Source organism: Lutra lutra, chromosome 8 (genome assembly GCF_902655055.1).
Source record: "Lutra lutra chromosome 8, mLutLut1.2, whole genome shotgun sequence".
NCBI classification, from domain to species: domain Eukaryota; kingdom Metazoa; phylum Chordata; class Mammalia; order Carnivora; family Mustelidae; genus Lutra; species Lutra lutra.
In genome coordinates this window covers 27,079,815-27,101,526 of record NC_062285.1, presented here as the reverse complement: position 1 = coordinate 27,101,526, position 21,712 = coordinate 27,079,815, and the positions used below count along the sequence as shown (strand labels likewise).

General features: G+C 46.4%; 1 protein-coding gene and 1 non-coding gene across 3 annotated transcripts in view; both read left to right on the top strand.

Annotated features, from left to right (window-relative positions):
- The window catches only part of CAMK1D (calcium/calmodulin dependent protein kinase ID), a 431,780-nt gene that overhangs the window by 82,050 nt on the left and 328,018 nt on the right, over nt 1-21,712 (top strand). The window contains exon 1 of one of the 2 annotated variants that reach the window (XM_047741035.1): nt 2,887-2,909. The exons of the other annotated variant lie outside the window; for it this stretch is intronic. Coding sequence (XP_047596991.1) covers nt 2,902-2,909 — 8 coding nt within the window. The 5' untranslated portion in view covers nt 2,887-2,901. Of the gene's footprint in view, nt 1-2,886; nt 2,910-21,712 lie in introns of those variants that run through there. 2 annotated transcript variants of the gene reach the window in all.
- LOC125108141 (U6atac minor spliceosomal RNA) lies at nt 339-470 on the top strand. Its single transcript, XR_007129818.1, has one exon. It is a non-coding gene; the product is annotated as a U6atac minor spliceosomal RNA (small nuclear RNA).

Genomic DNA, 21,712 nt, shown 5'->3' with positions numbered 1-21,712 from the left:
AACCTCAGAATATCAACTACTTTTGGGGGTCTCTGCATTGGAATGAATGAGGTTTTTAAATATTCATTTATGTTTTTCTTTCCATGTCATTTTGGGTCTTGTGATGAAAAGAAAGTATTTGCTGCTGATTTAGAATCCCTGAATACTCTTATAAAAATTTAATTCCACCCATATTATCTAGACTTTCAAGGCTTTTTTTAGAGGGCTTGTTTTCCTCTAATAGGTTACTAGAGGGAAAATCTGTTAGCCTAGAAAATTGATGGATGGAAGTAGAATAGGAAACTAAACTCCGGCTACCGTTGGGGAATGCTGCATCGATTGAAAATTTCAAAGGGTCTGTGTTTTATGAAAGCGAAGAATCAGGTTAGCACTCCCCTTGACAAGAATGGAAAAAAAATTCCAGTGCCCTGTAGCACATACATACACTGAAGCTATCACCATCTCTTTACAACACCCCAACAGTATTTCTTAACAACCCTACAGTGGAAACCAACATTACAGATATCCTCTTCCAGGAGTTTTTCTCACACACACACCTGCACGTGTCTTGAGGTGACACCTATACAAGATTAGTGCTGAAGCTTTGCATGTGACACCAGGGACCCGAAGTTACCAGGTGTATGGCAGTCTGTGAGGGAGTGGTTGAAGGATGGTGTCCGTGTGCAGTGGGTGCTGTGTGGTTGTTAAGAGAGAGTGACGATGTGTGTTCCAGTGTGGAATGGTGTCCAGCTACATTGCCATGTGGAAGGAACAAGCTGGAGACTGGTGTGTAGACTATGGAACCTTCATGTAAGAGAGATGGGGATCTGGAGATATATAGGGGAATTTGCTTATATTTGTATAGAGAAACACTGGAAAGATAAGAAACAAATACAGACATGGACTGTAGCAGTGAGCAGGGAATGTAGGGGTTCGGAGTAGGTGTAAGAATGGATCCGTCTGCATGGATCTTTTTTATATTGTGTTGACCTTTGGAATCCTGTAGAAGACAACCCACCAACAAAAGTGAATCTGTCCGGGCATGCCCCTTGACATTGAACTAGACCAAGAGCAGGTGGCAGAGGGAACCCGGTTGAATGCACCATGAAAGGGTGAGGTCATCCTCTCCATTTCCTTTCTCAGAAGCTCTCAAGTTCAGTAATTCAGTCTCAGGTGCTTATTGAAACCAGTGTGCCAATCTGATGTGCTAGGCGCTATCTTAGGGGCTGTCAGTGGGAGCCTTAAGGTCCAAGCTTTCATGGAGCTGCTTGAAAGGACAGACATCAAGGAGATGATGAGAAGGCTCATGCCGCTGGGCCCCAGGGAGGGAGGTGAGAGCAGCCCCCGCTGAGGTCAGGAGGGAGGTTGACTGCTGATCTCTACTCCTGCATGTTCAAGCCGAGTTTGTGCATATAGTATTGTGGCCCGTAGGATAATAAAGAGGGGTAAATTCTCACTTTGATTCTTTGGCTACAGTGCTCAGAATGTCATTTTATCATAATCTCATTATCTCTTCAGTTAAATTTCAAATAAACACATTTTAGTAGCCCCCCAATCTACTACTGTGTGGGCAGGAGACCAGAATTTCGGTGAATAAATCACAAGTTGATTTGACCATTATAGTTTGTCTTCACAACAGTGGGGTTGCTTTGGGGATCATGTTATCTCTATGATTTATGACTATGACCATAGATATTACTCTGAGAAGTCTGTTACTTTTTTCCCACTCAGTAAGTGGTTAAGTGTACATTGTCCCTTTACTGTGACATATTAGGTATAGAAAATTGAAACACTCCCCCCCCAATAGTGCTCACATTCCAATGTATCTTCAAGACAATTACTTTCTTAAAACACTATAGAGATGTTCCCATGGTAGATGATGTAGTCATTTACAACATTTCTCCTCTGTTTCTTTTTTTTTTTTTCTCATTCTGGCCTTTTACTGGCAGATTTCTCTTACCATTTCTGAATCAGATGAAATATTAATACAGTTATTTTTTAAAATTTCAATGATGACATGATTTTTTAAAGGGAGAGGTTTGTTTTTTTTTTTTTTTTTTTTTTTCCTTCTGTTCCTTTCAGTTCCATTAAGTTCTGGTGAAACCGGAGAAATGGAGATCAAAGGCTGTAGGAAATTGTGACGGTCAACGTGCTTCTCGCATCTTCACTTCGCCCACCGCTTAAGTCTTGCTCAGATTTGATGGAATAAAAACACAGAGACTGGCAGCCAGAGTTGGGAGTCTGGAATTTTCCTGGCAACTAAAGACCAAAATACAGATCTATCTGGAGCCAGCATATTCACAAACAAGCGTAGGTTTGTGATTTAGTTAAGAAAGCACCAGAAGTCAGATTTAAGTTTAAAAAAAAAAAAAGTAATGAAGATCCTTATTTTATAATCCCAATAAAGTGCTCTCTGTAGAATAGTAAGGAAACACTCAGGGGTCCCAGGGATCCTCTGTCATCCTAGGGGATGCATGGAAAGGTGATGGCCATGGAGGCTTGCCAGTGTGTTTTCCTGTTGTCCACTGCTTAAGAGACTTGGGCCATCTGGGAGGACTGGCCATTTGTTCAGAGCTGTTCTCTCTTGGAATCTCAGGATGACCTCAGGAGAATGTGGTCTCTGCTTCCTGGTAAGTGAGCTCTTCTCGTCTGCCGCCTGTCTGTCATGGCCTCACAGGAACGTGTGACATCCCTGGGCCTGGCTGTGGGGGTTACTGGAGCTGTTCCCCAATGGTGTGACTGTTTGCTGTGTCCATTGCTGGCACAGTAAAGCCACCTTGCAGAGAGTGAGGCTTATTAAGTGGCTACAAGCAAGCCTGGTGCAAGGGATCTAGGCACTGTGAGGGTCTAGGTCCAGTGCTCACACTAGGTTGTGTTTTCTTTCCGAAGTTCATTGCCAGAGTGGAAATAAGAACCACAGGGATGCAGAGGTGAGAACGGATGATGGAACAAATTCTCTTATGCCTTTTGCCAGTTTTGGGGGGATGTTTGTAGAGTAAGCGTGTCTAAAAGCAGTGCGGCAGCCTGTGAAATCACTTGTAATGTGGGGTGTGTTCTTCCCCTATGACTGGGGACCCTACATGCTTCTAATAGAAGACCAGCCACCCTGGGTGGAGACTGCATTCCTTTGCCATGCCAGCTTTGATGGAAGAAGTTTGTTGCCCGTCACAGAAACCAAAGGATTGCTTTTCTTGGAAGCAAATCCGTTTTCTAACCACACGGTAAACGGTCTTCTCGTGTCCACTTTGTGCGAATGTTCTCAGCCAACACTTCTTGTATCTTCTGCACACAGCCTGAGCCCTGGCTCCTTGCTGAGTCAGCGGAAGAAGAGTGTATGTTTATAGTGGGTTTAGTGTTCTGCCAAAGCCCAGATTCTGTTAATTTCATGACAAATAATTTTTCCTATTTTACCAAATTGACAATTTGTATGTCTGGCCGGTTTAAAGTTTTTTAAACTGCTGCTGGGCATTTGACCACATCTGTGGGAGTCTCAAGGCAGTCCAGCAGAATGGGTGTAAAATACGATAGTCACGAGGACAACAAAAATATCTGGTATTTGTATATTTCATTGGCGTTCACGACACGTGATTTCTGTGTCGTGCATGTTAGTCAATAGGTGATGGATGGGAGGTCAGGCCCCACCAGCTCAACAGGCCAATTTGAGTCAAGGAGTTTTTATTTCTATCCAGTACAGTAATGGGGTCCTTTCATGTTGGTGAGAAGAACTCAGAGGGCGCACTTAGCTGCAGCAGGGACAAGGAATGTTCTGAGTGGGCTGGGAAGAGATGGTGTGCACTACAGCAAAGAAGGTGCGTCTCTTGGCAAGATTCTGTTGAGCAAACAGTGGCTGAAATTTGTGTCAGGAGCAAACTTATTTCCTGCCTGCCTGGGTTAGGGAAACCAAATAAACTCTAAGAGGTTCTTTTTGTTCTTTTTAAAAAGATTTTACCTATTTGGGAGTGAGCACAAGTGGAGGGAGGGGCAGAAGGAGAGGAAGAGGGAGAAGTAGACTCCCTGCTGGGAGGCGGAGGGCTCCGTCCCAGGACCCCCAGATCACAGCCTGAGCCGAAGTCAGGTTAACAACTGAGCCGCCAGGTATCCCTCCAAGAGGTTCTTAACAAAATATTATATATATATAAATGTATCACATATTGGAGCTTATTAGTATTAGTAAATTTGGTCATGTGTTTATATTCAGAAGTTGCTCTTTTTAACTAAACAAAGTTCATAACCTGCTAGCAGCACATTTTGTATCTATATCAACTGATTTTCTCATGTCTGAGGTTGCTGCTGGTGTTTTTCTGGAACTTTTTTTTTCATCTAGGGCCCAACACTTGAAGGATGTGTTGTTAATGCTGGGCAGGGCTCTGAAAGCCTAGTTAAAATGTATCTCAAAACAGTAGTAAAAGTCACTGGCTGTTCCCTGTCTTCTTCCCATGATTGTTGAATGACTAAGTGTGGAATTAAGATGACTGATGTGCAAACACTTAGCATAGGCCTTGGCAGATGGGTGTTCTGTAAATTGGTCTTTTCCCTCATCCTCAATAGTGTTTTGTGTCCTCCTTTCCTCCCTCCCTCCCTCTCTCCCTCCCTCTCTCCTTTCTCTCCTTCTCTCCCTCCTTCCTTTTTCCTTCCTTCCTTCCCCACCCTCACTCCCTCCCTTCCTTCCAGCTCCATGCCCAACATGGGGCTTGAACTCACAACCCTGAGATCAAGAGTTGCATGCTCTGCCACCTGAGCCAGCCAAGTGGCCCTCAGTAGTGCTTTTCAGTCTTCCCCTTGCTCCCCTTGCTCTCAAGTGCAGAGAGTGGTAACACATGAACTTGGGCATCTGTGGGTGTTTCATGGGCTCCCACTCAGGAACACCGATGTTCTAGGAAGATGCGCTGTTGTAACCTTGTGGTTCCACCTACTTCCTGGTGCACATACTGTAATTTGAGAAGTTTAGTGTTAGTGGCTGATGCTGGACAGGGCGGAAGGGAGCGGTCAATATATTCACTCCAAACATGTTTTCTCATGTTTGATATTCTTTGAAATTTGGCCACTTATATATGGTTTATAAGGCCATTCTCTTAAGCAGGTTAGATTAAACAGCACACCCGTGTCCTAGTCGTTCCAGACATGGGCAGAGAATCAGCGTTCCTAAATTCTGAGTTTGTGTGTACAACTAAAATGTGAAAATCTGATGAGAACACACTGTACTTAGTGTTCTGTGGATTTTAGTTACATGCAGTTTTTTAATGGATTTCTTCCTGAAGGGTAAGATAATGGAACATTTCTTTACTAACTCAGATAAATGAAAATAAAAAAGAAATCCTCCTGGTCATCTGGGCATTTCTGTAGCAGCTATAGATGATCAGATGTCCTCAATTGCCCATGAATTCAGGGGTTCTTGTAGATAATATAAATTCTTTGATAATCGAGAAATTTCACTTCAGTTGTTACTTCTTGTTTCTATGGAACCAATCTTATTTTTTTTTTAAAGATTTTATTTATTTATTTGTCAGAGAGAGAGAGGGAGAGAGAGCGAGCACAGGCAGACAGAGTGGCAGGCAGAGGGAGAGGGAGAAGCAGGCTCCCTGCCGAGCAAGGAGCCCGATGTGGGACTCGATCCCAGGACGCTGGGATCATGACCTGAGCCAAAGGCAGCCACTCAACCAACTGAGCCACCCAGGCGCCCCGGAACCAATCTTATTTTAAAACTAACTTTTGGGGGCGCCTGGGTGGCTCAGTGGTTTAAGCCTCTGCCTTCGGCTCAGGTCATGATCCCGGGGTCCTGGGATCGAGCCCCGCATCGGGCTCTCTGCTCAGCAGGGAGCCTGCTTCCCTTCCTCTCTCTCTGCCTGCTCTCTGCCTACTTGTGTTCTCTCTCTGTCAAATAAATAAATAAAAATCTTTAAAAACAAAACAAAACAAAACAAAAAAACTAACTTTTGACAGAAGAGCTAACATTGTGAACAATCACATGTGCTATCTAGGTGTCGCATTTAATGACTGCTTTAGCTCTGCAATGTGGGTGTTACCCCCCTGTTCTAGATGAAGAGACAGAGGTTCAGAGAGGCTCAAGCAGGGCCACCCTCTGAGTCATGGAGCTGGGCTCTAACCTCACCTCTCTGACTCAAGACTCAATCTCTCTCACTCAAGCTACTGCCAATCCACTGGTAGAAAGGTGGTAAAATGCCATGTAGGATAGGAGGAGGCATCCAAAAGGCTAACATAATGGTGAATCATCAATTCCCGAGTAACTAAGAATTGACAAATACTTGAGTTAGCTTTGGTTTTTTTCATTCAGAAGTATTGACAAGCCTTATAAGGAGCAAATGAGATAATGGACTAGAAATACTTTGGTAAGTACAACCAGCTCTAAATATACTAAGGGAGATTGTCGGTGCCTTAAACCTCTGCCCTTTGAGAAGAATCTGTGGCTGGGACCATGCCTTTGGCCCTTCTGAGTTACAGGATGGTTGCTGGGATAGCTCCAAAGGGCTGTTTACATGAGTTGAGACTTACACCCGGTCTAGACAAACAGCCGCTGCCAAACAAAGCAACGCATTGAGCAAGGATTTTCATGGCCAAGAGCACGTTTTCTACTTTAAGATCTCTAGAACTTTCCTGCTAAAAGGCACACAAGGTTTTGGTCACTTTTTTTAAAAAAGCAAACCAAATACTGTATTCTCCCTCAGCCACTTAAGAAACTTGCTCATAAATACTTGTAAAGCGGACAGAACGGAAAGAGGCTGCCATGTTGAAGCGTGCGGCACGCAGTGAGCTGGTGGCTGGGAATCCACGCTCATGTTTTCCCGACAGGTGGAATTCTGGGCACTGACAAATTGTGACTTGAAAATAACTGAACCCAAACAGTGCAGTTGCTTACTGTGTGCCTAAATATTTTCACCTCTGTTAAAAATAATGAACTGTCCATTACGCAAGGGCCGCCTCAGCGACTTTTCTCTTGTCGCTGTTTACTTTCTGAGAACATCAGTTGAGACAGACCTCGTCGTGCCTGGTACAGTAACCGGCACACAGAGGGATGATGTACACACTTGTTGAATACACGTACTGCAGAAGCTTCTACTACTGGAGAGCAGGGCTGGTTTGTAGGAGCATCCATGAGTAGGATGACCTCTTGATTGGTCTTTATTCCTGTGAAGCTTATAAAATATGTTCTTTGGGGTTTTTTTAAATTGAAATTTGATTGAGGTAATTGTAGATTTCCATGAAGTTGTAAGGAATGATATAGAGAGATCCTATATACGCTTTATACTGTTTCCTCCAATGGGGCAAAGTTTTCTGACAAAAATATAACACAATATCATAACCAGGATGTTGCCATTGTCATGTCATTCATATGATCTGCTGATTTTGTTAAAATATTTTTAAAAAGATGTATTTATTCATTTTGAGAGAGAGAGTGCATGAGCAGGGGGAGGGGCAGAGGGAGAAGGAGAGGGAGAGAGAGAGTCTCAAGCAGACTCTGTGCTGAGCATGGAGCCCATCTCGGGTCTCGAGCCTATGATCCCGAGATCATGACCTGAGCCAAAAATCAAGAGTTGGATGTTCAACTGATGGAGCTGCCCAGGAGCCCCTGTTCAAATATTTTTTTTAAAGTGCTTTTAAAATGGTGAAGTATGACCAGGGAGACAAAAGAGCCAGATTGCAGGCTCCTGTGGCAAAGGGGGGCCCAGAACTTTGTGAGCACGTGTTGGGGTGAGGCTGCTTTCCAGTTGCAGTGGGGAGCTGAGTGTGGGGCAACGAGGGGGTCTCCTGTCGGAGAGGAGAGGTTTTCCAGGGCGGCAGGCTTGGGGCTGAGAACAGTGCCAAACAGAGTCTGTTTGGCAGCCCGGACGCAAGGAGGGAGCACTGTCCTGCATTTTCCAGGACTGAGGTGGCCACTGGTGGGGGCCCTTCCTGCTGCCCATGACCTCCCTGCTCCAGCCATGTGGCAGGGACATGTGCTGTGGGTTTAGGCTTTCAGGGGCCCTAAGTCTGGTCTACACCCAAATCCCAGACCACAACTGCCCCCTTCTGAACCAGAATTTCCAGAAGCCTTGGGAATTAGCCTCAGTTTTTGTCATTCTTTCCTTTTGTGTGGTTTTTTGTTTTTTCTTTTCTTTTGGATTCAGGCAAGCAAATAAGGATGTATTGGAGGGCTGGTGGTGCCTCTTTTTATTCAAGATTTAGGAGCCTCTTAACCAAATCTCCTCTGCCCTGTGCAGCCCGCACAGCACCGTGCTGGAAAGGTGGGTCATTCGTGCTGATGGAAATGAAGTCAACTTCTCCCTAGGGAGACATTTCCAGGGAATGAGGACCTGCAGCTCCCCTGATACTGAGGAGGCGGGGTCAGGAGAGGATCGTGGTGCAGAAGGCAGGAGCCCGTTATGTTTCTGGGACCCTTGAAGCTCAGAGTCCTGCTGAGCTGAAGGAGCTTCTCTGAAGTAGGAACATGGCCTTGTTTCTATTTAGGGAGAGAAAAACCACCCAGCGTTTTTATACTCCTGAACCGAATCCAACCTTCTAGGTTAGAAGATAGAGGTCCCCCCCAGCCTCTCCTTTTCCGACTTAAAAGCCTCTGGGTTTCAGCCTGTCTAAGTAACTAACTCACAGTTAACTCTTCCCTCTGAGCCAGGCCTTCCCTTAGGGGTGGGCAGGCTGCTGGCATTACCATCACTACTTTCGCTGGGGCAGAGCCAAGAAAGGAACATTTGCATAATATTCCCTTATTTGGTTGGCCACCTTCTGCCATAGATCTGGAAAAATAAAAGACACACCTTTCACCAGAATTACTAGTTCTTAAATAACTGTGTAACAACTGCTTACTATGTGGGAACCCTGAGAGCATTCTCCAGGAAAAGCTAATATAATAAAATGCATTGGCAAACGTGCTTATAGTATAATATTATTGAATAAGGTTTTAAGAATCCGGTTTTTAAATTTTGCAGCTTTTGGAGAAAATAATGTTTTATTTTACTTGGAGAACAATTTAGTTGAAATGACCCTTTCAAGGGATTTGGAAAATGCCCGTGTTCAATGATTCTTTTAAGCCTTTTTATATAATCGGTTCTCATAGAACCTTGTTATTCCTGGCAGATTTTTTTCCTCTCTTCTCACTTTTTTGGTTTACCAGGTTATTATTATTATTATTTTTTTGCCGTTAAGTATTGAACATTTTCTTCAGAGCATATTCTGATATTGAAGTAAATGGCTGAATACCAGAAAGAAAGGATGGTGAATTTCTGTTTCATTGCTTTGGATTTTTCTTTGGCTCCAACAATATGTCTCAATGATTCCAAATGTTCACATATTAGTAAGCAACCAGATGATTAGATTTTTTTGATTATTGCAGAATGTCCATTATTATATAAAACAGCTAGCCTTGAGGCTTACTTTTGCCTTTTAGATTTTACGATGACTTTCTGTAATGCCTTTGAAAACTTTGACTCTATACAATACAGGTAGGCTTGCTTTGTAAATTAAAGAATGTGTGCTTCCCCCTACCCCTTGCATGATAAAGACTTGAAGAAGATTATGAAAATTGACTCTCATCCTTAGACATAACCACTGTTAAGTTATAAAAATGTATCTTCCAGGCTTTTTCTGTGCATCGATTACTTTCCTACTGTGTATTGTTTCTTGCATTTGTCATTAAATGCCATATCCTGGCCATTTTCTCCTATTGTAAATCTTTCCCCCCAATACCGAATATGCTGTTTGAATCCCAGGAAACCCAGTCCTATCTTGAAGTATGTACCTTGGCCCAGCGCACCCCCACCTCTGTACTGACCGGGGCCTCAGGGGGTGTGTGTGGGGGCAAGGGGTCCCACTAGCCTTCCCAAAGTCAGAGCGCCAGACACCTCCTCTCATCTCTCTCTGTTCCTCTCCTCTTTCACTCCACTGTGTGTTTTCCTATGTTTATTTTTAGTTCGTTCTCATTTGTCAGTATCGATCCAAAGCTGGGGGCCAAGTGGCCGTTCACTGATCACAGAGTGTCTGCCTGTGGGCAGGCCCACTGCAGGCTGTGGGGAGCAAGCTCACTCCCCATGGGGAGTGAGACTTGGCCCTGGCTGCATCAGCGAGTTCTGTACACAGGGGGGCTTCTGCCTTTAGGAGTCTCTGTCACCTTCCCTTTTGGGCCCAAGATCTTGTGTTCTCCTTGTTGACTTCTAACTGGAAACAGCACCTCACTGAAGATGCCGAACCTGTATTTTAGTGGCTGGCATGGGGCTGGCTTTGCTTATCAGGTGACCGACCATGTGAAATGTGTCCTGGCTCTTTGACTAGAGCAGAGCACCCCAAAGCCTGAGGATGCCCGGGTCAGGAGCTCACCTGACTGCCAGGCTGCTGGCCAAGACCCCTTAGCTTGTAAGTTCCCGAGACTCAGGACAAGGCAGGGCTGGGGACACTCCTCCCCACAGCCTGGGCTCACCACCTGCTGTACAGGTCTCTGATTTCTTCCTTGGTTAGTAGTGTAGAACAAGGACAGACACGTTGCAAAGGCATGATTCGGAACTTGACTGCCAGTCCCCATTCAATATGAGAGGTCTCTGCCTTTCTGACCCTCTTCTTCGTCAGGCTGCAGCCACTTTGGGTGTGTAACTCCCTTTACTGAGCTGTGAGGGCTTGTAAAGATACAGACTGCATGTTGTCTGTGTCCTTCCCCATCACTGGTCTCTCTGGGTCTAAATTTGTCCCGTGCTTTGATAGTTTGGGCCCTGGTGAAACCCGTGAGGCTCAGTGGCCTATACACTGCATCCCTGTGTCCTTTGATTCTTTGCTTCCTGTGATTAAAAACCTTGCTTCTCCTCCTCCTCTCTCCTGAGTAAACCCCTCTTCCTCCATGGAGGCCTCATGCAGCTCCATTCTGGCTGCCCCACCTGTCTCCTTTCTTCTGACCTTCATTCCTGGGCACAGTCTCACACTTTACTGCACAGCATTCATTTGTTTGCTCATTCATTCATTCATTTATGAGTGTGCCAGGTCCGTTGCTTGAGTGCACAGGGATACACAGCACGTTTCCTGCCCCCCAGGAGCCTGCTGCTCATGACCCGGGGAAGCAGGTAAGCTGTTAAGTAGCCAAGGTAGGGTTCATAAGTGTCAACAGAAACCCAGGAAAGTGGGCATAAGTCCATGTGGGAGTCAGGATAGCCATCAGTGGTGAAGTGACACCGCTTAAAGCATTTGTGAGGCCCATGTGGGGCAGCGGGAAGAGGATGCGTGGGCAGAGGGAACAGCACATGCGTAGGCTGAAGGCATTCCCAGTGTGGTGTGTTCATGAAAATGCGCTGCATGGGAAGCAAGGTCAGAAGTTGCACTGGGAGAGAGTAGGCTGTGGTCACATCACAAAGGCCCTTCCCTGTAGAGCAGAAGGATAATAATGGTTAAGACTTCCATGGTCCTTATTAGATGCAAGACACTGAGCATTTACAGACATGGGTTCCTTTACCCCTCATACCAACTCTCAGAGGTAGGAACTATTGCTGTCTTCATTTTACAGATGAAAAAACCAAGACCAGAGAGGTTGGGATGGACAGAAGGTCCTCCGGACTGAGGTAGGTTTCGGGCCGGCGGTCCACTGTGTAACTGCATGGCCCAGAGCTCACTCTCCTGGAAGCCCAGCGGCCACGTCTCACACTCCAGAGCCGGACTTCATTCCGCGGGTTGCGGGCAACGACAGGAAGGGGTTAACTGGTGGGGAAAAGGATCTGAAATTTGTACAGATAGTTCTGTAGAGACAGATGGAGATTTGATCTAGGAAGGCTGCTTAGAAGGCCCTGCCGTTGTTGTGTGGGAATCTGGTGGAGCGTCTTGTAGAATGGCTTTCTCAGAATTCTACGTCCCAAAAAGGCAGCTCTGGGGTCTATTTTTAAACTAGTGCTAGTTTATAACGAAACATGCCCTATATGCTAATAGGATTGAATGTGTGAATTCAATAATCAATATGTTTATGTGATTTGAAGTATTTTGCTATACAATAAAAAGACTTTTTTTTTTTTTAGACACTTTTCTTAATTCACTTTGTACTTTGGTTCCACTTCCAGGTCTGATGGGAGGCTGGCTGTTTTGCTGACACTGCCCCTGGGGAGGACTCTGGCGCCTCTGTGATAGGGGTCCCTAACTGGTACCTCTTTCAGGAGTATTTTTAAAAACTATTATTTCAACTGTAGTATGGGGGTACCAGAGTGGCTCAGTTGGTTAAGTGTCTGACTCAGTTTTGGCTCAGGTTAGGGTCTCAGGGTCATGAGCTCTAATCCCAACCCTGTGGTGGGCTCTGCCCTTAGTGTGGAGTCTGCTTGAAATTCTCTCTCTCCCTCTGCCCCTCCCTCTGCTCACATGTGCTCTCTCTCAAATAAACAAATAAACAAAATCTGAAAAGAATAAGTCGTAATAAAATATACATAACATACCCTTTACCATTTTCACCATTTTTACACATGCAGTTCAGTGACATGAAGTACGTTCATAGTGCTGTGTAACCATCGCTGCCATCCATCCCTAGAACACTTCTTGTCTTCCAGAACTTAGACTCTGTACCAATTAAGCCATAACTTCCCGTATCCCTTCACCCTCCAGCCCTTAGAACCTGCATTCTACTTTCTGTCTCAATGAATTTGACTACTGTGGGTACCTCGTGTCGGTGTGATCACACAGTACCCTTTGTGTCTGGCTTATTTCGCTTATAATAATGGCCTCAAGGTTCACCCATGCTGTAGCAGGTGTCCGTTTCCTTCCTTTTTAAGGCTGAATAATACTCTGGTGAATGGGGAGACCGCATTTCATTTATCCATTCAAACAGTGGATTGTGGGCAATTGGGTTGCCTCCACATTTTGACTGTTGTGCACAACGCTGCTATGAACATAGATCAGTGTCTGTTCAAGTCTCTGCTTTCAGTTCCTTTGGGTATTCATGTGGTTTTACTCTGTCCTAAGTCTGACCTTGGGAATATAACACAGATGTGTTTGTGGGGATAGAAATGGCCTTCTTCTCCCTCCCTCTACTACCATGTCAAAGGAATCATGCTTAATATAGTTGTAGAGGTAGATTTCAGGAAGAGTGTGTTTTAGAGTGGTTCCTCCTTCCCACTTGGGGGAACAGGAAGCATAGTGGACATTAAACAGGAAGCATTCACTGACAAAGCCCAAGCAGGATGGGACCGCTCCCTGAGCTGTGGAAGTGTGGGTGGAGGGGGGAGGGGTGGGCGGCATGTGAGGGAGGGGCAGGGCTGGTGGGGCTGGTGCTGACTGGGGCCCAATCTAGGAGTAGAATTTAGGGCATTCATGAGTTTGTACTTCATGGTAGGGCATGAGGAAGAGAGGAGTCTGGGGTGAATCCCAGGTTTCTAAATGGTGGCTAACGGTCCTCAGACCTAGGATGACTGGCAAAGGGAGGGTGCTGGGAGTTTGTGAGGGTTCATCTATTTTGGACCAGTCCGAAATAGGGGGAGGAGCTCCCTGGGCCTGCCGATGATGTGTAAGGATGATTTCAATGTTACCATGTAGTGAAATTGGAAACTAGTGAAGATCCTATATAATTAGTATGAATTGATTTTTTTCTGGTTTTGTTGAAAATAATTACTGTATATCACTGTATATGTTTAAGGCCTATAGCATGATGGTTTGATTTCCATATATAGAGAAGTGATAACCACAATAAGTTCAGCTAACCTCCATCTTCTCATAGAGACACTATAAAAAAAAAACAGCAAAAAGGGAAAAAAATGTTTTCCTCGTGATGAGAACTCTTAGGATTTGCTCTCTGTATAGCTGCCCCGTATTCCATCATCCGTGTTTGCTACATCTTTCCATCTTTAGGATGTGTTCCATCTTTAGGACTTAATGTATTTTATGGGGGTGCCTGGGTGGCTCAGTGGGTTGAGCCGCTGCCTTCGGCTCGGGTCATGATCTCAGGGTCCTGGGATCGAGTCCCGCATCAGGCTCTCTGCTCGGCGGGGAGCCTGCTTCCCTCTCTCTCTCTCTCTGCCTGCCTCTCTGTCTACTTGTGATCTCTCTCTGTCAAATAAATAAAATAAAATCTTAAAAAAAAAAAAAAGGAAAAGGACTTAATGTATTTTATGACTCGAAGTTTGTATCTTTTGACCAACTTCCTCCCGTTTCCCCACCCCACCATCCACTTCTGGAGGTCACTAGTCTTTTATTTTTTCCTGAGTTTTTGTTTGTTTGTTTGTTTTGTTTTTTAAGATTCCACATAGAAGTGAGATCATTCAGTACTTGTCATTCTCTGACTTACTTCACTCCACATAAGGCCTTCAGGTTCTATCCATGTTGCTGCAAATGATAGGACTTCTTGCTTTTTTATGGCTGAATATTTCACTGTATACATAACATGCCACAACTTCTTATTTGAAGATGGTTACATTTCTTTACCAAAAATTCTCTTGTCAGGTCAGGATTTTTTGTTTCGGGTGCCTGTTGGGAGGGTTAATATCATCTTGGTTTGTTTCGAAGGTGACGGGTGGAAGTAGGCTAGTAATTTGATGTTGAATGTTGTATTTCCACCTACATTTTTGTACTGTCCTTTGAGCTTGAATTTAGGGTGAGTCGCTACAACTGTTCTCCTATTAGCACCCCATTGTCTGACCTTGTCAGCCCTTCACATAGGCTTATCAGTCCTTGTTCCTAGTAGACCCAGCCCTTCATTTCTTGAGCTCCACGTCCTGTTACTATAGAATTGGAAGGAACCACACCGGAGGAGGAATGGACTTAGGGGAAGGCTAATGGGTTCACTTTCAGGTGTCTTGACTTTGAGATGCTGGTGGACCATCAGGTGGAGGGATGTAGGTGGGTGGATAGGAAGATCTGGTGCCCGGGCCAATGTGGTTGCCCAAAAGAAGGCACAGAGTGGAAGACCTTCTTCTTCTTCGTCTACTCCTATATCCATTTGGGTGACAGAGTGAACAATAGGCCAAGATTCAGAGGTGGCCTCCAACTGGGAGCTGTGTCCCCTTCCTCTGTCTCTCCTGTGCACAGAGAGGAAGAGTGGGGTTTTAGGAGATAGGCCGGGGCATGGCAGCCACATGGGCCAGGAGTGAGGAGCCTGCAGAAGGAGCTGGGAAGGGGGTCAGAGGAATAACTGTGAACCAGGGCAGGTGGTGTGTCAGGAGCCAAAGGGAGGAGGCTGAGGGAGGCAGGAGGGACCAGGTGCTTGACAAGTGTCCACCACATCCTGCTGTGAGGAGGCCCTCGTCTTTTCTTCCAGAATTATTTCAGGTAATGGCAGTTTATAATCCAAGATGGGATCCTTCCAGCGGGCGCTCTCCTTAGCTCTCAAATTCCAGACGCTCTGTCAGTCAGCCCGTGATACTACTTATCACCGTTCCCTACCAAAAATACCCTTCAGCAATTCAGAAAACATTCTACATGCGTCCGTGACACATTTTAAAAACCAGTATTTGAACTCAGACACGTCTCGCCTCTCTGGAGGCAGCCCCTCAAAACTCATACAATCTTTATTTTAATAATAAAATGGGAGTACAGTTCTATTCCCTGGGACTCCCAACTCCCAGGGTGCTCCAGGAGCGGGACTTGGTCAGATCACAGGTAGCATGGGATAGTGACCCCAAGACCCTGGGCGGCCTGGGGTAATGCACAGTAGTATCTGCTGGTTCCCTTTAACTTCTCTCCTCCGACTGTCCTTTAACCCACTTCCCACAGCCTCAGGGCTGCCATGGATTCCACGCTCGTTCTAGCTGTTTCTGAATGTGTTCCGCTGACCATTGATAATAACAGGTACAGTGTGTTGAGTGCCGGCTGTGTTTGGGGCACAGTACCAGGTGCTTGACATGTATTATCTCATTTAAATCTTACACTGTAGCCCAACAGGATGAGCGTTGCTAACCCCCGTTACTGAATAAGAAAGCTGTGACTCTGGAAAATCAAGGTAAGTTTCTTGAAGCTGGTGGTTCTCAAACTTGAGTGCACATCAGAATCCCCTGGAAGGTTTGTTAAAACACGGGCTGCTTGGGCCCTCCCCCACCCAGCATTTCTGATTCAGGAGGGAGCTCTGCCATGGAGCTGGAAAGCTTTCATTTCTAATGAGTTCCCAGGTGCCGCTGCTGCTGGTGTCAGGGACCACACTTTGGGAACCTCTGGTCTGAGGTGCTCATCTAAATGCAGGACAGGGATTCCCACCAGGGCCTGGCCGACTATGGGTGTCTCTTTGCTTTACGGGAAATACATCCCAGGAACTTGCAAGGAGGGAAGCCGTCTCACTGCCTAGGATGGACTAAGGGCTTCCTGGTAGAAGATTCAAGTGAGGGGTCGTGTCTCTTTCCTGTGAGCCCCTGGTGTGCGGGAGCAGGTGGACTGAGGCGCAGGGAACAGTTGGGGGCAGGAGCTATGGGAGGGGATTGTCCATACAGAACTTAGGACAATAGTAACATCAACTAAAAGTCAGTCTGCTTTATTACCACTCTCTCCTGGCAATACTAAACAGTGCCTGTGGTAAATCTGCTTCTCCCCACTCCCTTTGTATCCCATTGCCTGGCAGCTAAAGATAAAAACACCCCAACACCCTTCCTTGTTAGGGCTCTGGGAAGTTCAGGGACTTTGTCCTCCCTTCTCTGTTTTCCATGGGAGTGAGTGCTCAGTCCACATCGAATTGACCAATTCTTCCTCCTTCACCTCGTTTTTAATATAATGATAGCCTACTCAAAAATACCCAAAGAGGAAATAAAAGACATTAGAGCCCTACATTTGGTAGGCAAGTTGCATAGCTGTGCCTTCTCTAGATCTCACGGTGGGCCACAGGACAAAGACCAACCCAATGACCTTGTGAGGTGGGTTCTGGTGTCATCCTCTTGTCATGGGGGGAGGACATGAGGTGCACAGAGGTTAGTTAAGTGACTTGCCAAGGTCAGACAGCTAGTAAGCGAGCAGAACCAGGGCTCTAACCAGCCAGCCTTGCTGGAGTCCCCTGTGTTTAACCTCTGTGCCCTGCTGCTCCTGAAGCAGACGGTTGATGCCTCATAAGTGCACACTGGGTGCACACTGGAGGGACACATGGGAATGGGCTTATTAGATGCCAGTCGAGGTGGGTCACTCACTCTACAAGGTAGTTACTCTGGGTCCACTCACAATGGTGGGAAATCCCTCCCTCCACGATGCACTCCCATCTTTCTCAGGGGCTCTGCAGCGTTCATCTCCACTTTAATGAAATGTGTTTTCCCTGGAGGGGGTGCTGGTGGGTATTTATAGAGTGTCTTATGGCTGAAGAGCTCCAGAAGCAACAATTACCTCTTTAATCCTCTTAGCATCTCTGAAAAGAGGGAAGTGAACTGGCACAGCCTTGCTCCTGCTCCCTCCCCTTGGTTCCCTCCAGGCCTGCCCTGGTCTTACGCCTGCCCTTGGTCTCTGGAATGCTCCAGGCAAGGTGGGAGGAGGGGCACAGAGAGGGAGTAAGTCATTTCTTGGGAGTCCTGTCGGAGCTGGGGGGCGTGGGGGCTCCTGGTGGAGGGTTCAGGGCAGCTCCCCTGCATCCCATTTTCCTTTGTACTGCCTGGAAGCTAAATGGAGAAATAACCTTCTTCCTGCTAAAGAAAGCTCACCAGCCCCTTTCACTATTCTCCTTCCGCTCAAGGAAAGAAAGTTTGAATAATAGAATTTTTTTTTTCCCTTCTCAAGCAGTGAATTCTTCTGTCTTGGCAGCTACAGTGTTCAAGACAAGCTATTCAGAGGAATAGCAAAGAAAATGAAAGGGGATGAGGTTCTGGGAAACTTCTTTTCAGTATGAGTGGGTTTTTTCCATATGCGCATATGTATTACACACATATTTGCATCTCTGCGGGCTTGGAGCCTCAGCGACTGGCACACGTGATAAACAGACCCTGGTTGTGACTGTCTTTTGTTATGCGGATGTGATTGAATTCAGTGGCAGCCCCCAAGGCTATACTGTGAGCAGAGAAGGCTTATTTTGATCATCTGAACCCACCAATGGGATGTCGTGATGGTGATGGAGGGTTCCCTGTTTATACCAATATTTTCCTTTTCTAAGGGTGGAATCAAGCATGGTTGCATAATATCTGCTCTTGCTTGGATTCGGGAGATTTTCAGACATTAGGATCTCCTCTTTCAGGGTTGTCAATGATCATTTCCCTGGCCAGATCACCAGGCTAGCTAAGGGTGCAAAAGAGACAACGCAGATAGAGAAATACTCACCCTTAGCTTCCTGTTCCTTCTATCTCGTGATCCTTCATTACTGTGTCTGGCTGGATCAGCTTCTCCTACCTGCCATTAACCATCTCTGCCACACCACTGTGTGCCTGGAGCTGGGGAAAGCCTCCCCCCGCCCCGCCGCCCATTCCAGAGTTTGGGAGACTCCCAACTATCTTAGTTGAGGGGACCATCATTCAGTCTCATGCTTTGTTTTCAAGTTGTTTTTGTATTTTTAATGAGGTGATTTCATACCTGGGGAACAGTGATGGCTCCAAGTTTAGCCATGTGCACCCAGCCCACGTCCTGAGACCGGAAAAGGGCAGAGCAGAGCTGGCATTCTGAATGCTTCCCTCTGTGCTCATGCATGCACCTGTCACCCATGAGCTTGGCGGTCAGAAAGACATCAATATTACACCAGCTGCATTCTGAGCTCGGCTTGCCCCCCAAGACTCCCACCTCCTCCCCGGGTCTGGCCCTAGCCCTATCATCCCTTCTCCTCTCCCCTCCTTGCGTGCCTTCCTTCTCTGCTGCCAACAGTACCCAGTCACTGTTTCCCTTCGCGGTTCATCTCCAGTTAGAGGAAAATGTGGTAAATGTGTGTTAGGAGAAAGGAAAGCCAATAGAGGAGTTCCCAAGATAAAATAGGAAGAAGGATGCATGAATTAAGGCCTTTGAAATTGGTCATACGGTACTTCCACCTCCTTCCCTCCAGGAAGGCAAAGATCAGAGACGGAGAGCTGTCATTATCCTCTACATAATTATAGGAGAGAGCCAAAGTTCTTGGAAATGCCAGGAAAGTCAGGGAGCTCTTCCAAAACGGCCGAGGGAAGCCAGCAGGGACATTAGCTTGGCGGGGATGAGCTCATACAAGGGGACCACTGTGCAGTGGAAAGAATGACTTTGCTGGGCTGTGGACGCAGAAAACAGCTTCCAGGGGCTGGCTCACAGAGTTCAGCCTGGTTTGTGGCTTTCTTTACATGTTCTCCAGGTTTCTAACTTGTGTTGTGTGGCTTCAGTGGAGAGGCCACTCTGTAGCTGCTTCTGGGGCGACAGTGACACTGGGGCTGGGAGCTTTGTGTGCCCATGGGCAGGTGTGCCAAGAAGGAACTGCCAGCTCCACTGTGTGCCCAGCTGAGTCTCTTCTTGGCCTCTTCCTTCCTCCTCTGAGGCAGCCTCTTTCCTTTACATCACTGATTCCCATCCAGCGAGGAAAGGTTTCATACCCAGTTCCCTTCCAGCGAGGAAAGGTTTGCTTCTTGGATTTGTGGGCCGAGCACAGCAGAGCAAGGGGGAACCTTCCTGAAGGAAAAGCTATAGCATCCTGCAAGTTTTCACTGCTACGCATGCGGGTCTTTCTAAGTAAGAATGCAAACAGGCCTGAAATAGAATGTATTAGTAAGTGTAACAAGGAAGCGAGGTGTATTTTTAGCAAATATGGCTAAAGCCAATGATTGCGCTGAGAAATGGATACGGGGGAAGGGTTGGAGTTGGGGCTGAGGATTGTGGCTGCCTCTGGCCATCCCCCTGCACTGAAAGACTTACGGGGCCTGAGAACACCTGGGCTCCAGGGGACAGGGCTTCTTGAAGGTACTGTACTGGTTCTGAAGCCCGTTACGCTCCTGCTTCCACCTGTCATGGCAGTGTGGTTGTGGTGAATCCAGGGGAGGGAGAAGGACCAGGGCAGCAAACCAGCAAGTTGGAGAGAGGCTCACCCACCCGGACCTGGCTGCCACCAGCCACCTCTCTTGGTGGAGGACAGGAAAGGCCTGGGCAGACCTGGCCTTGAAAGCTGGAGGAAGTCAAGGCTCTGGCTGGCAAGCTGTGAGCACTGCAGGTATCCTGGGAGGGAAGGCGGGGACTTGGATGGCGAGGGCCACACCTCACCAAACTCTCCCTAATTCAGTGTTTTTATCCATGAACAGACAGGGTTAATACTTTCTCCGGGAGTCATGAGTCCAAGGTCGCAGAGAAAGGAAGGTTGGAACTTTGAAAAGAAAATCGCTCCAAATGCCAAGATGTGATACTATTTGTTTCCCTGTAGATTAGCTCGGGTTTAACACCTGATAGCAATAGCAGTCTGTGACTGCCTCTTGCAAGGGCACTATTAACAGTAGAACAGAGTTTAACCCTAGCTGAGTCCTTGTGGTGTCCATCTGAAGCTCTGGCTACAAGATTCCTAGAGGGCCTGGTGCTAAAGGAGTTTCCCTCCTGGGGGGTCCCGTGGTTAGGCTCCACCTCTGCAGCATGGTCTCTCTGTTGGTCAAGTTCACTCTGGGATCCTCAGATTCATGTGGGGCCTGTTCACCTCCTCCTGTATTCTCCCTTGCAAAAGATGGGCATCACCATCGTAATGCTTAATTTAGTTTGTTGGCTTGACTGGGCCACAGGATACCCAGACATTTGGTCAAACATTATTCTGGGTGTTTCTGTGAGTTGTGTATTTGGATCAGATTAACCTTTAAATCAGCAGACTGAGTAAAGCAGATTGCCCTCCCTAATGTAGGTGGGCCTTATCCAATCAGCTGAAGGCCCGAATAGCACAAAAGCCTGACCCTCCCCCAAATAAAAGGGAATTCCTCCTGCCTGACAGCCTTTTAACTGGGATGCTGACTTCTTCCTGCCTTTGGATTTCTTTTTTTTTTTTTTTAAGATTTTATTTATTTATTTGACAGAGAGAGATCACAAGTAGGCAGAGAGGCAGGCAGAGAGAGAGAGAGGGAAGCAGACTCCCTGCTGAGCAGAGAGCCCGATGCGGGGCTCGATCCCAGGACCCTGAGATCATGACCTGAGCCGAAGGCAGCGGCTTAACCCACTGAGCCACCCAGGTGCCCCTGCCTTTGGATTTCTGTAGCAACATTGGCTCCTCTGGGGGCTTAAGCCTGTGAACCTTTAGACTGAGCTATACTTCTGGCTCCCTGGGTCTCCAGCTTGCTGACGCACACTCTAGATCTTGGGACTTGTCTGCCTCCATAATCACGTGCACCAATTATAACTATAACAAATCTCTTATTTTTTTGGTTCTATTTCTAGTGCTATTGCTTTGGTTTCTCTGTAGAACCCTAACTAGTACAACCATCTGCCAAATAAAAACATACTTTTTGGCCCATCCAAGATGCCCTCTTATCTAGGACAGGATTTCATGAGAAGGCAGGGAGTGAGCAGAGAAGTCAGATTTGAGGTCTTTTATCATTTAGTCTTTGACTAGCAGGCAGTGGGTCAGAGACTTATAGCAGTAGGGGACTTGCTTTTTTTTTTTAATCAGCTTTTTATTTAAATTCAATTTAGTTAACATAGAGTATATCATTAATTTCAGAGGGAGAATTTAGTGATTCATTAGTTGTGTATAACACCCAGTGCTCATCACATCACCTGCCCTCCTTAATGCCTATCACCTATTACGCTATCCCCTTACCCACTCCTCTCCAGCAACCCTCAGTTTGTTCCCTATAGCTAAGAGTCTCTCATGGTTTGTCTCTCTGTCTGTTTTTTTTTTTTTTTTTAAGATTTTTTTATTTATTTGTCAGAGAGAGAGGGAGAGAGAGCGAGCACAGGCGGACAGAATGGCAGG